Source organism: Zootoca vivipara, chromosome 2 (assembly GCF_965207765.1).
Source record: "Zootoca vivipara chromosome 2, rZooViv2.hap1.1, whole genome shotgun sequence".
Classification (NCBI taxonomy): domain Eukaryota; kingdom Metazoa; phylum Chordata; class Lepidosauria; order Squamata; family Lacertidae; genus Zootoca; species Zootoca vivipara.
In genome coordinates, this window is record NC_142584.1 from 50,221,716 (window position 1) to 50,236,733 (window position 15,018).

The following is a 15,018-nucleotide window of genomic DNA, read 5'->3' on the forward strand; positions in this document are numbered from 1 at the left end:
CAATTTTATACAGGTGTGTAAAATAATAATAATCGACGATTCATCAGATCTGGTGGAATCTTCGAGGTCATAATTTCGAAGGCTATTCTTCGTAATTACGCTTCCATCCTTAATTTTCCACCCACCCGCCTCCTTCCTTCTCTTGTACACAGCGAATGGGAACTTCGTGGCCCTTTGTCTTTGAAAGATGCCAAAAACAGCTTCCAGACGAAAACAGGAGCACTTCCCGATGGGAATTTAATCTGAAAACGGGCCGTGACGGAGACATCTCAAACACTGGCAACATATTTGTCAGTGCATAGCTCAGTTGGTTAGACGTTATCGAGCATGGCGCTGATAATGCCAGGGTTGTAGGTTCGATCCCCGTATGGAACAGCTGCATATTCCTGCATTGCAGGGGGTTGAGCTAGAATAATGATCCTAAGGGTCCCTTCCAACTCCACAATACCATGATTTGCTGCTGGAAGGGTACCGTAGGTCCGCGTTAAATAAGAAAAAGAAAGCATGTTGAAGCCCAAGCTGCCATGGAGACTCCTGGCGATCCCCCTACCCCACTCCAAACACCGGGCAGAGTGCTGCCCTCACATGTTTTTCTAAGAAGCCGGGCGCGGGGTGAGGGCTGATTCAGCTAAAATTCAGGTCGGGGGTGGGGCTTGCGGGGTCTATTCCGCCCCTCCTCCTCACATGCTGAGCACCGCGGAGGCGGGCAACGCAACGTTTAACCTGTTGGCTCTCCGTTGCAGCGCCAGGCCCGGGTGCCTGGAGCGAACGAAGGCAGCCCTCCGCCACGGCGCCGCCTCGTCGCCCTTCTCCTCCCCTGGCCCTGGCGCGCCCTCCTCTTCCTTTCCCTTCCTTCCCGAGGGGGCGGTCCGGACGCTGCTCGCCCCTCCCACCCCGGCTTGGCCCGCTCTGCAGGCGCCGCCGCCGCCGCTTTCTCGCTACCTCCTGAATTTCTTCCGGCGTGCTTTGGCGTGCCTATCGGACTGGAGCCGGCGCGGACGTGCGGGAGGCAGCCGTGGAGCGGGGCGCACAGCGGGCGCCGTGAGTAACACTGGGCAGCAACCAGAAGCACCTCTCTCTTCCCATCCCTGGCTGGTCGGGAGGTAGGCGCTCCTTCGACGGCGCTTCACCCAGTCAGCAGCCCCAAAGTGGGGGGTGACCCTCCCCGCTCTCCATCCCCCGGAGCGGGTGCAGGGAGGGAGGCCGGCTTTGCGCCCCGCAGCTGCTGCGTCTGCAAATTACTGAGAGCTACGCCTTCCTTTCTCCCCGGTGCACGTCTCTCGAGCGCGCTAGAGGCATCATCTTCCCCGAGGCTGCATCTGCCTACAACAGTAGCCTCTTCCCCAAAATACAATACATAGCCAAGGTCCCTTCGGCCTCCGAATAAAATATTTGAGTGCCCCCCCCCCGTTGATGGGCATAGCCACTCAAATGGTACGCGTGCGCCGTGTCTTGTGATCGATGATGCGGGGCGGGGCTTACTTGGGGCCCCCAATATTTTATTCAAGTTGGCACCATTGATGCAATGTGGCATTACAATGCCCATTGTATCTAATCCATTTCAGCATTCCTGGCCTCCTGTATACCGTGTGCATCTGTTCAGTGGGCTCAGCGAATAGCCCAAAATGTCCATTTCGGTTATGTGTGCGTTCCCGGTAGATGGATCTAAAAGTATTGGTTTAGGTTTTTTTAAAAAAAGAATAAGAGAAAGAGGCGTTCGTTTGGGTACTGATCGCTTTCTCCCTTCTTCCAGCTGCCTGATTTTGCGTTAAATGGACCTCATAGATACTTGTAGACCGGGTTAAGGTGTGTGCGCTTTTACAATTAATAATCTCCCACGGCCACGTTGTTAGGAAGGGAAAAGACGCGGCCATTCGCCCCAGGAACCGCGTTTGCTGCAGTTGCATTAGGAAAGGAAAGGGTAAAGCCGTCGAGGAGGCTGTCCGTGCTCGGCTAAGAGAAATGTGTCACTGCGGAGAACAGGTTTTTGTGTGAAGTTGCTGCGCTGGCAGGGACTGCTGTGAACCGCGAACATCTGGAGGTGACTTCAGCGCGGAATGATGAAATCTCCCGCTAAGTTACACACCAAAGATGGCTGCTTTGCTGCTGTGGCTGCCTCGGCAGTGGGAATTATACGGGAGCTGTAGTTTTTGTTGCTAGGTTACGTGGGGACTTCTCCCACCCTCCAATAAATTGCATCTTGTAATATTGATGTTGCAGTCTGCAGACCCTCTTCCTGACTTCTGTCTTCCTTTGCTTCTTAGGCTCCCTCCTAGCGCACTGTGGGGAAGCGTATATTGCAGACAAAGCGGCTGGTGCAGATAAATGCAACCTGGTGCAGAGAAGTGCAAGCTGATTTTAAGTGAAAGTAACATTGGAGGGGCGGGATGTTTGCCTTCCTAGCTTGATGGATGTGTTGCACCACTCCTCCTTCCCAGCCATCAGCTGGGCTGCTGGTTTTCTCAGGCTGGGGCTGCAGGCAGGGCACAGTTTTGTCAAGTGAATCAAATGAAGTCTGACACCCACAGCCTTGAAAGTTCTGAATGGCACCTTCTTTAGAAATGCCAGGAGTTGATTTTCATTAGAAGCAGAGGAGGGGGAAACTAAAATCGCTCAGAGGAGGCAGGATCCTTGGTGGATTTGCTACCTGTCCCATTGCATGATGCTTGTTGTTCTTGAGCTATTCTGCGTAACCTTCCCAGTGTACCTGAACCCTCCTGCCGTCACAAGATGGCCAGAAAAGTACTTGGCACAAAGTGTGCATCACTTTAATTTTAGACTTGCTTGTTTCGTGTGGCTGTAGTACATTGCACTGATACCTTCAGGGTGGTTATTAATGCTTAGTAATTTGCTCTTTGGTTGGCATACTTGGAGTAGCTTTTTGCAGCAACTTGTTCAGGGGTGAGGACCCCCAGGGGGCCAAGTGCAGCCCTCCATGACTCTCTGACCACATCCCCCCCCCCACAGATTAATCCTAAGGCAATATGGCCCTCAGCAGTAAAATGTTCTTTTACTTTTGTCCATGTGACTGTCGTTAAACTGTGGATGGGGCTACCGGTAGGGAAGTGTTCTTATCAATTATATGAGGTGGGTGACATTACAGCTAAGTCTTGGCTGTGCTTAATGTATCCTTGCACCCCAAAAAAATGAATGAGCAAGACTTCTGGGCTGCAAGCCACAAGAGAACTCTCAAAAAAGAGATAAGCTTTATTATTCTTCTAAGAATCCTCCAAGAAAGCTCTTAAATACCTGTAACTGAGCTCATTTTGAATTGAACTAAGCAGAGGGACGCGGGTGGCGCTGTGGGTTAAACCACAGAGCCTAGGGTTTGCCAATCAGAAGGTCGGCGGCCTGAATCCCCACGACGGGGTGAGCTCCTGTTGCTCGGTCCCAGCTCCTGCCAACCTAGCAGTTCGAAAGGACATCAAAGTGCAAGTAGATAAATAGGTACAGCTACAGCAGGAAGGTAAATGGCGTTTCCGTGTGCTGCTCTGGTTCGCCAGAAGCGGCTTTGTCATGCTGGCCACATGACCTGGAAGCTGTACACCGGCTCCCTTGGCCAATAACGCGAGATGAGCACCACAACCCCAGAGTCGGTCACGACTGGACCTAATGGTCAGGGGTCCCTTTTCCTTTAAGCAGAGTGTGCCCATTGCTTTTTGGAATCCTGCTTCTGCCAATATAGATTGCTTTATGCAAATTACTAAATCCCCACCACTATATTTGTAATGTTTTTTGTTTGTATTCATCTGTCTCGAAAAACAATGGGCTGTGCCTGGGGTCAAACTGCTAGAGAATCACAGCATTTGCTATGGCTTTAGAGGCTGGTAACTGCTGCTATCCTTGTTGTTTTTGTTGCATTATGTAGGTAATCCTTACAATCTTGTAAGACAAGGATGGGGGACGGGGGCTGTGGTCCTCCAGGTGTTATTTGACTGCCCCTTCCATCATCCCTGACCATTGGGCATGCTGGCTGAGACTGTTGGAAGTTGGGAGTCCAGGAATTTATGGGCAGCCACAGGTTCTTCACCCCTTCTATGAGCATTTTGAAAAATGCAATTAACTACCTCAGTGCTATTGTTTGTTATCACCAGGTATCACCAGGTATTTGGTCTTTTCGGGTCAGAGGCAGCTCTTATGTCCTTCAGAATCTGAATGGACATTTCATAAGCAAAACTCATTCCAGGCAAGCAATAAACATATATACCCAAAACACACTAATCTGATTATAACACTCCAGTCTGAAAAATGCAGTTTAAACTAGAAGGATGTAAATCTTTTCAGCTCTAATCATGCAGTATATTGCTGTGGAAAAAGCCATTTCCATGTATGAGCTGTGTCTTGCAACCATATTATACAATAGAAAGTTTTTATTTTCAAAAGAGAACTAATTTTTGATTGCTACTGGAGCTTCATTGCAGGTACATTGTTGACCTTTAAACAAGGTCTAAAGTCTCCTTTTTTGCTGTTATATGTACTCTTTTGTACTAAAAGCATTTGGTTGAACTTCGTTCAAGACTTGCATTTCATTTTCAAAACTAGATTAGATTTTACACTTGTGTTACTGTTCTCCTACATTTTGTGTTGGTAAGACCTGTAACCTTTCAAACATTCAGGCTCAAGTTTAACCAACCAGTTTAACCCTGGCTACAACAACATGCTTACACTGCACTGTTTCCCAAAGACTTTGTGGTTCTGGAACAGCCATTGAAATCCTATATGCCCTACCTTTTCCAAATTCAATACACAGGTAGAGTTAATTCTAAGTCTGCCCCCGCCACTTAATGGATCCAAATGGTTTCCAGAGAGTGGTAGGGGATGCTTTATCCCATGTTGATGGCCTCTCAGCCGACTCCCTGGTGGCCCGCTGGAATGTGGAGTTAACCAGGGCCATTGACTGTTTGGCTCCGAAGCACCCTCTCCGATTGCATGGAGCCCGGACAGCCCCGTGGTTTTCCCTGGAGCTGAGGGCGATGAAACAGTCGCTGAGACGGCTAGAGTGCTGGTGGCGGAAACCTCATTCTAAATCTGACCGAACACAGGCTAGAGCTCAACTTCGAGCCTACCAAGTGGCAATAGCGACGGCGAAGAGGACCTTCTTCACCGTTTCTATCGCATCTGCAGAAAACAGCAGCAGGAGACTATTCCAGGTGGTTCGCAATCTATCCGAACCACCTTCGTCATCGGGGCCTGATAGGGACCCCAATATCTCCTGCAATGCTTTTGCGAAGTTTTTTGCAGATAAAGTCGCTCAGATTCGGAGGGAGGTAGACTCCACTGTGGGAGCAGGGCCGGGGCGGGAGAGTGCTAGAGACCTGTCTAGTCCAGTTGTGTGGTATCAATTCCAATCTGTTACCTCCAAGGATGTGGACAGGCTGCTTGGACGAGTGAAACCAACCACCTGACTCCTTGATCCTTGCCCGTCCTGGCTTATAAAAGCTAGCCGGGAAGGGCTGGGCGATGGGCTTCGCGGGTTGGTGAATGCTTCTCTCTGTGAGGGAGCCTTTCCAGACCCGCTGAAAGAGGCGGTTATTAAACCGCTTCTTAAAAAACCATCTTTAGATGCGGCCAATATGGCCAACTATCGCCCAGTCTCAAATCTTCCATTCTTGGGCAAGGTGATTGAGTGGGTGGTTGCTGAACAACTCCAGGCACGCCTGGAAGAAGCGGACCATTTGGATCCCTTCCAGTCGGGATTCAGGCCTCATCATGGGACTGAAACTGCCTTGGTCGCACTGGTTGATGATCTCCGGCGGGCTAGGGACAAAGGTGACAGCTGTTTCCTAGTTCTGCTGGATCTCTCAGCGGCTTTCGACACCATCGACCATAACATCCTTCTGGACCGCCTAGAGGGGTTGGGAGCTGGGGGCACTGTCATACAGTGGTTCCGCTCCTTCCTACTGGGCCGTGTTCAGAAAGTGGTGGTGGGGGATGAGTGTTCGGACCCCTGGGCTCTCACTTGTGGGGTGCCTCAGGGTTCTGTCCTCTCCCCCATGCTTTTTAACATCTACATGCAGCCGCTGGGAGAGATCATCAGGGGGTTTGGGCTGGGTGTTCATCAGTATGCGGACGATACCCAGCTCTACCTCTCTTTCAAATCAGAACCAGTGAAGGCAGTGAAGGTCTTGTGTGAGTGCCTGGAGGCGGTTGGAGGATGGATGGCGGCTAACAGATTGAGGTTGAATCCTGACAAGACAGAAGTACTGTTTGTGGGGGACAGGAGGCGGGCAGGTGTGGAGGACTTCCTGGTCCTGAATGGGGTAACTGTGCCCCTGAAGGACCAGGTGCGCAGCCTGGGAGTCATTCTGGACTCACAGCTGTCCATTGAGGCACAGGTCAATTCTGTGTCCAGGGCAGCTGTCTATCAGCTCCACCTGGTACGCAGGCTGAGACCCTACCTGCCTGCAGACTGTCTCGCCAGAGTGGTGCATGCTCTAGTTATCTCTCGCTTGGACTACTGCAATGCGCTCTACGTGGGGCTACCTTTGAAGGTGACCCGGAAACTACAACTAGTCCAGAATGCGGCAACTAGACTGGTGACTGGGAGCGGCCGCCGAGACCACATAACACCGGTCTTGAAAGATCTACATTGGCTTCCAGTACGTTTCCAAGCACAGTTCAAAGCGTTGGTGCTGACCTTTAAAGCCCTAAACGGCCTTGGTCCCGTATACTTGAAGGAGTGTCTCCACCCCCATCGTTCTGCCCGGACACTGAGGTCCAGCTCCGAGGGCCGTCTGGCGGTTCCCTCATTGCGAGAAGCCAAGTTGCAGGGAACCAGGCAGAGGGCCTTCTCGGTGGTGGCACCTGCCCTGTGGAACGCCCTCCCACCAGATGTCAAAAAGGAAAACAGCTACCAGATTTTTAGAAGACATCTGAAGGCAGCCCTGTTTAGGGAGGCTTTTAATGTTTAACAAATTAGTGTATTTTAATGTTTCTGTTGGAAGCCGCCCAGAGTGACTGGGGAAACCCGGCCAGATGGGTGGGGTAGAAATAATAAATTATTATTATTATTATTATTATTATTATTATTATTATTATTATTATTATTATATAAGGTTCTCTTTCAATCTTGGAGATTGCATCTGGAATTCAGAGAACCACAAAGCTGCTTCCACATGTGCACCAAGCCTGGTTATGAATAATCAGAAGGGTTCCCAAATATACCTGGGCTGTCTCACCACGATAAGAAGTACTGTATGTGAAGTAATACACATTGCTATCTAAAGAGAGCTAAGGTAGTTATTTACATCCAGAAACTTGCCTGATTGCACATTCTAGAGCAGGCATAGGCAAACTCAGCCCTCCAGATGTTTTGGGACTACAATTCCCATCATCTCTAGCTAACAGGATCAGTGTTCAGGGATGATGGGAATTGTAGTCCCAAAACATCTGGAGGACCAAGTTTTCCTATGCCTGCTCTAGAGCAGCATTCAGCGGAGCCTGAGTGGTTTTTGCTATCAGCAAAAAAATGCAATCCTGTGCACATGAGGAAGATTCCTAGGCATTCAAATCGTCTCTTTGGATCCCTACCTTTTGCAGTACATTGACCAGCACCAGTGATTCAAAGATGGGAAATGGTAGCTCACACTGTCTGCCAATTATGGCATAAGCAGTTGCGGTTTTAAAACAATAAGAAAGATAAGTTGGAGCCAAGTTCAGCAATGCAATTAAACTGTCCAGGGTACGGTAATTGGATTTTCTTTCTTGGAGTTGTTGGTTTGTTTTTTTTAACTGAGTGAACGTTGGCCAGTGGAGATCCTGTCCTATGATAAGGTTTCAGATTAGAAATTTCAGCAAGCCTTTCCGGTTCTAAGGAAATGTCCCCTAGAACCAGGAGATGATTAAAAGGTGTGTTTGTGGTTTGGCTTGTCCAAGAGAATCCAAGCTTGACTGATAATGCTGATGTGGGAGTAGGCAGGACAAGCTTCTGTGTCTTTCACGAATAAAACCATCAACAATTTTGCATTGAGACTAGCAAATTTTAACCCACAAGATAAACACCTTGGTTTTTGTTTTAGTATTGGATCAACTGGTAGGCATTGGGCCATCTCTAGCACCCACTGGCATTTTTGATGCAGTGCCCCCCCCCCGATGATGGAATGGGAGCTCAGCATATTGTTGTTGCAAGTGATAGAAGAATAAATGGCACCTGCTTTCATTTTTCATATCCATGTGCACATGTATACACACAGGCACAGAAATTGTGTACAGTACAGTAGTATGCTGTACCTGCATCTTTAAGGCATGGGTGAGAAATAATGAGAAGTCTGTGAGATCTGTCTGTCAGATTAGTTTCTGACCCCATGGACAACATTTCCATAGTTATTTTGCTGCCTTCTGCTAACTGCATCTTTAAGATGACTAGGGGAAAGTAAAATCCAATACAGTCCTTAATGCATATATTTCAAATAACTTTGTAAGCAGATACACGCACGAAATCCTCAAGTGAGCTACAATAAACTTTTCTGTTGTTATGAATAGAAAATTAAATATGATGGGGAGCTTACAAACAGACAAGGGCATTCAACAAAAGCTTTGTGGGACATCTTGGCCTACTTTTAGCATGAGCTCATCCATGTTGTCACATGTTGCGAGCAGGGTTTTCTATTGAAAACTGCCGTCAAATATTCTGTTATTGGAGATTGAAGCACGAGTGCTATTTCAGCATTTGACTGTATCACTGGGCTGAGTTTTCTCTATCTCTTATTTTCAACAAGAGTTCAGAGATCTGTGGCAGAGAACCAGAAATCTAAAGGGATCCAGGTAAACTCAGGAAGCCAAGAACTGTGAAACTGAAAACTGCTTCTGTCTCCATTTCTTATTTAGTGTTCTTTAAAAAATGTCAGCCGATATACCATTCAACATCAATATCAAAGAGCCTCGCTGGGATCAAAGCACGTTTATTGGACGAGCGAGCCATTTCTTCACCGTCACTGATCCTAGGAATATTTTGTTGTCCAATGAGCAACTAGAAAAAGCAAGAAAAATTGTGCATGATTACAGGTAAAATGTTTGTTTGTTTGTTTTAAAAAAACACCCCCATTTTATCCCAAGGGCTCAAGGTAGTTGAGAATACTCAAGGCATAATGCAAAAAAGAGTCAAATAAAATAGCCACTTGCAGTAGAAAATGGTACCCAGGCCCCCACTCTCTTCAAAAAAGCAACTCTTGTAGTGTCTGGTCAAGAAGAGTCTCCAGCTTGAATCTCAGGAAGCCTTAATTGGGAAGGAAATCCCACAGTTGTGAAGCCAGCAAATACCTATGCCTACTTAGGACACCCTCTTGCAAACATGGTGTACAGATGGTATAATCAAAAGGGTGTTCTCTGCTGATATTAGGGAAAAAAATATGTACACAGTGTAAGAAGCAGCCTCTGTGATACGTGGATGTGGGTGTGTATTTATGCATTATAGCCAGCCCTTCCAGACATCCCTTCTATTGTGCATTCATTATATTTGTGCTCATGCTATCGAGGCTGTCATATGCAATCCCACTTTCACTCCTGTTTGTGCCTCAAAACATGTTGGGGTGGTGACAGTGCTTTGTTTCCAATCAGGGCATACCCTGTAACTGCCTGCTGAAATCCCATAACTTTCTATACAAAAAATGTTCTGGTTTATTTCTGCCTTGCCTCTGTTGTCCTATAAACCCCTCCAGAGAGCAATACGCTATTACTGTGTCAAGAATATGAGGCAGAACACCATAAAACACCAGTCCAGAGGCATCCAGCATCCTGAATTGTAACTGCTGATCAGAGCTGGCATGCACCGTGTTCCAGGTGTTAGCTTGGTTTTTAGTGTGCTTGTTACACACTAGTGTGCTTTAGTGTGGTCAGATCATAGAATGGTAGAGTTGGAAGGGACCCTGAGGGCCATCTAGTCCAGGCATAGGCAACCATGGCTCTCCAGATGTTTTGGAACTACAACTCCCATGATCCCTAGCTAACAGGAGCCAAGGTTGCCTATGCCTGATCTAGTCCAACCCATTGCAATGCAGGAATATGCAGCTGTTCCATACAGGGATCAAACCTGCAACTTTCTCATTATTAGCACCACACTCTAACCAACTGAGCTATCCAGGCAGTGTGCCAAGAGCTACAATATGTCGGGTGCTCCTAAACATGGTTACTTGAGAGGAAAAGGCCTTCTGCAATGAACATTTAGGAATGAGGAATTAAACTTTGTTGTCAGCAGTGAGGAAGAAAGAAGGATGGGGTGGAGAGTGAGGGGGTGATAAAATATTTTGGAGTAGAATGCTAGAAGTCAATTTTGCAAACAAGCAGTGACTTTTTTCTCCTTAGGGCCTTGCCCTTTGATGAACAACTGCATGAACAAAATTCAATGTGAGCCAGCTGCTTACACTGACCTAACTGCAGTACTCCTGTGACTATGCTGGCATGGGAAAGAGCAGTTACGATGATGGAAAGGGACACAGAGGTTCTTATGCTAAACTGCTACACTGTTCTGTGTGCAGAGAAGATACATGCCAATCTCTTGTGTGCACAATTCCTTAAGTTTTGGACCTACCTTAATGTCATATTTATAATTAAATATTCACATATATTTCCATCTGCCCCAAGACAAGGAATTGCACCCCCTGGATTAACAGAAGATGAACTATGGAGAGCGAAATATATCTACGATTCAGCCTTCCATCCAGATACTGGGGAAAAGATGGTTTTAATTGGCCGCATGTCTGCTCAGGTGCCCATGAACATGACCATTACTGGCTGCATGATGACCTTTTATAGGTAAGTAATGCATGAAAGTACATGAGTGAAATAAATATGCAACTGAGAAATCCAATTTGAAGGTCATAGTCCTCCTGGCACTGGTTGAAACAACTTTGTGTACTCTATAGGGTTTCAGTGCTGCTGCAGCCGAAGTGAGTGATATTGTATACATTAAATGTTTTTTTAAAAAAACAGTTAAAATTAACATTTTAAGTTTCCTCTGTTCCCTTATATTTTTCACACATTGGTTCGGTTATTTATTTCCCTTCAAAAGAAAACAAAGTGGAGAAAATTCAATCTGAGAACTCTTGAACTTCAGTATGCGAGATACTGATGGGAAGATAAAATATCAAATTTTCCTTTAACCATAAATATCGCTACCTTCTCACGTGAATTATAGTTATTGGCTTTTTTGTCAAGTCTTACAGGATAAAAACCACCTGATATTAAATTTGCATTTTATTGATCTTTGTGACTCTCCAAATCTGAGCTGGAAATGTTTGTCGAGTAACATAGCTCTGTACCTGGGAAAAGCGCTTAAAGTTTTACATTATTGTAACTGAACAGCTACATCTAATAGAATCTTAACTTATTTCAGTACTCAAACTGGAACAGATTCCTCAAGAAGACCTGTGCATTTCTACATTTCATGTAGGAAAGCTATCATTTTGTGAAGAAACTGTTCAAAAGACTGATTTGGCTGATCGTTTACAGAATAATCATTGAGGGAAGTGTGCTGAAGAATAATCAACCCAACAGCATTTGATTGTCTTAATCTCATCACTTTAAATAAAATTGATTGATTGTACTTTTTTGTTTTTAAGAACTACTCCAGCAGTGGTCTTCTGGCAGTGGATTAACCAGTCGTTCAATGCCATCGTAAATTACACCAACAGGAGTGGAGATGCTCCAATTACTGTCAGGTAAGGTATTTAAGCTATTCCAGGCAGAAAATTCAAAAACTACAATATCTGCTCTAGTTTAGACCTAAATTCAGTGCTATGATGTGAACGGCCTGAGAAAATGCTTTAATATTTTGCACATGTAATCTCTATGAGTTGAAGTTATGTTCTAATTAGTGTAATGTGATATGCAGGCAGCGTTATCTTTGATGAAAGCCAATACACCTCACAAGACTGATGGAGTGACCAATCAGTAAAGCAGGGGTAGCTAACTTGTTTTGCTGCCCCCCCCCCGAAAAGAAGCCTGGTTCACCCTTGGCCAACCTCTCATGGACCACGTACCAACAGTGTGTGTGACCAGCCCACATTCTCACATGCGCGCACACAGGACACACACAGTCCAACATGTTCAAAAGCACACACTCTCCCCTACTCATCTTATCTGTGATCACTGGAGAGGGTGTGGTTATCTCCCTCTCTGCACTCCTAAAACGATCAGTCTGATGACTGGGGAGGAGACTGCTTGCATCTCCCTCACAGTGATGGGCTATGCCCATCCCAGCACTGGGTCTATGTTAGCGCTTTCCCCCAATTTTAATAGCAGCCTTCAAATTGACGGGGCCTTGCCCAACCAGAAATAAATGGTTAGCCCCCCCAAACCGTGGGAGCTAGTTGTCCCTGCCCTAAATCATCTTCCCTAAAGCTTGGGATGAGTATGGTAATTGGTTGTGGAGCCAGCAGCAAGGTTTAGTTTTTGAGCCGCAGCCAGGCCCTGCATATTTGAAACAGCCCTGTATTTCTGCCCTGTTCTGAGGAATGCATGCCCAAGGCAAGAGAGGACCCCTGGTTCTTCTGAATGGCTGCCAGCAGCTGTAATAATAATAATGGATCCCAGATTGCCTAGTTTGGATTATTATTAAATTTGCGATGTGGTTTTTCATAGACTGGCTTGACGTGACGACATGTAAGCACAAGGTAAACTCTAATGGGGAAATCGAAGTGATGCTAATTTAATAACATTAATATGTAACATGCATATAGAGAGCATTCCAAGCACTTCGCGTACACCACCTCAGTAATATATGTGAGACATCACTAGATGCATGACTGCCTAGTTACTTCTCTCTGGCACTAAAAACAAGTTATTTGCATGTAGATAATCACCCAAGGTCATATCTGCATAATTTGAATGACTAAATTAGGCTACTAATGCATTCTAGACATCGACTATGGATTGCAGCTGGTGTGGGATCAGAGCATTTCAAAAGGGGCATGTGTGCTTCACCTCTATAGTCCATGAAGTTTTCTGGTTCTGGTGGGGTCTTTTAAATGTCTCGAGAATTATTCATCTGGTCGAGCACATCTGGGAAACGTTGAGGTAGAAGACCAAAAGATGTTGCCCAGATGTGACAAGAGTAGAGTGAATGTGGTGTTCTTGAATGTAGGAGCAGAACTGCCAGTAGGATACAGGTGGTCACAGTACAGCCACTCAGTGCTGCTTGACATCCTAAGCTTGCACACTCGGGGTTGTGTGTGTGTGTGAGAGAGAGAGAGACAGACAGACAGACAGATATACCATAATTACATGCTAGGAAGTCTTTGCACAGGCACCCCCAAACTTCGCCCCTCCAAATGTTTTGGGCTACAATTCCCATCTTCCCCAACCACTGGTCCTGTTAGCTAGGGATCATGGGAGTTGTAGGCCAAAACATCTGGAGGGCCGCAGTTTGGGGATGCCTGTCTTTGCATCAGAGCTGAGGAACATGAAGCCCTCTACATGTTGTTAGACTGCGGTTTCCTTTGTCTCTGATCCTTGGCCATGCTGGCTGGAGCTGGTGGGAGTCCGACAATATCCAGGGGCCCTGAGGTCCCCCCCCCGCTCTTTATCCTTCCAGCTGCTTTTGGTATAACCAGTTTCTGACTAGTATCCAAGTGTAAAGGCACACAGCGAAGCAACTTTTTTGAAGCTCTGGGTCTGATCACTACCTGGTTGGGAGAGCATTTGAGAGCCTTGTGTAGGTGGTGCTGAGCTGGATATAAATGTAAGAAATGAAGTGAATTACTTCCCAATATATTCTGAGGTGATCTATCTACCTCTGGTGAAGATGGCTCAAGGTTTCTCAGTCTCCTTGACAGTTTATGATGGCATTAGACCCGAGTGGGGGGGGAGACCCTGTTTGGGGGCTGAGATGATGAACATTGTTAGACTTTTGTTAAGGGTCAAGCCAGGACCCATTGTATCTTTTCTCCTTCATGAAAAGGACAGTCTATCCATGCTCTTGCACCACCACCCCCTGCTCTCTGATAAATGGACTGGCATAGCTCACCATATAGTATAGTTGGCAGAGGAAATAGCTGCAAAAAGAAAGCCATGGCTCATTCTGCAGAGGAAGAGTCTACAAGTATATCTGAAGCCCCAACCCACTAGATATTCTATCATGCTTCCAAATAGTGAACTGTCAAACATATGAGGCAGCTTTATATTGTCAGCCCATTAGCCTGTCTGGCATATGGCATGACTGACAGTGCGTCTCCGAGTGAGATCTTTTAAGCGGAATATACCAAGGAATGAGATTAGGATGTGTTGCACACAAAAACCACATGCTCTACCACTCAGCTATAATATCTCAGCCTTCAGTCTAAGCACGATGCTTCCCCTGAGTCCTTCATCAGAGTTCAGGTGTACACCACCCAACTTTCATTTCAGTAGCCAAGAACATAGAAGTCCTGCTGGATCGGGTCAGAGGCCCATCTAGTCCAGCATCCTGTTCTCACAGTGGCTAACCAGATGCCTATGGGAAGCCAGAAGCTGGAACCTGAGCGCAATAGTGATACCCAGTAACAGGCATTCTGAGGCATACCACCTCCCAACTGTGGATATAGAACATATAGATCACTTAGGAGCCAGCCACTTAAATGGGAAAGGGAAAGTTTGTAACCCCACTAGATGCCCCGACATTATATTCCGGTGCGGTTTTGTCTTTCAGCCAGAAAAACATGTTACATTACCATGCCAGTTGCGCTTACATAATTGGAACATGTGCGGTGTAACATATACAGCCATTGTGCACACACAAACGTTCTTATTTTTGTTTTAGCCAGCTGGGAACAGCCTATGTTTCTGCCACCACAGGTGCTGTTGCAACCGCTCTAGGACTTAATGCACTAACAAAGGTATTTAATCATTTCCTCCTTTTTGCTTTGAGAAAGAGTTTTGATTGTTGTGGAAACTTTTAGTTAATGATTTCCATACGCATGAAGAGTAACAAGGGTTTTCTGGCACCTTAAACGCAAATGCATTTATTGTGACATGACCTTGCATATTCAGGAGCCCACTTAATCTTTTCATCCGGGAGTTTATCAGTCTCTTGTGAATGAATCCTGT

At 46.3% G+C, this 15,018-nt stretch overlaps 1 protein-coding gene across 4 annotated transcripts in view; it reads left to right on the forward strand.

Annotated features, from left to right (window-relative positions):
* Positions 1 to 689: 689 nt before the first annotated feature.
* Positions 690 to 15,018, forward strand: part of SFXN1 (sideroflexin 1) — a 31,290-nt gene continuing 16,961 nt past the window's right edge. Inside the window, exons 1-5 of one of the 4 annotated variants that reach the window (XM_035105317.3) lie at positions 690 to 1,041; positions 8,827 to 9,003; positions 10,579 to 10,749; positions 11,556 to 11,654; positions 14,732 to 14,807. In XM_035105317.3, the coding sequence (XP_034961208.1) occupies positions 8,840 to 9,003; positions 10,579 to 10,749; positions 11,556 to 11,654; positions 14,732 to 14,807 (510 nt within the window). In that variant the 5' untranslated portion in view covers positions 690 to 1,041; positions 8,827 to 8,839. Of the gene's footprint in view, positions 1,104 to 1,758; positions 1,807 to 8,826; positions 9,004 to 10,578; positions 10,750 to 11,555; positions 11,655 to 14,731; positions 14,808 to 15,018 lie in introns of those variants that run through there. The other 3 variants (XM_035105316.3, XM_088661847.1, XM_060271700.2) reach the window with 3 other exon arrangements.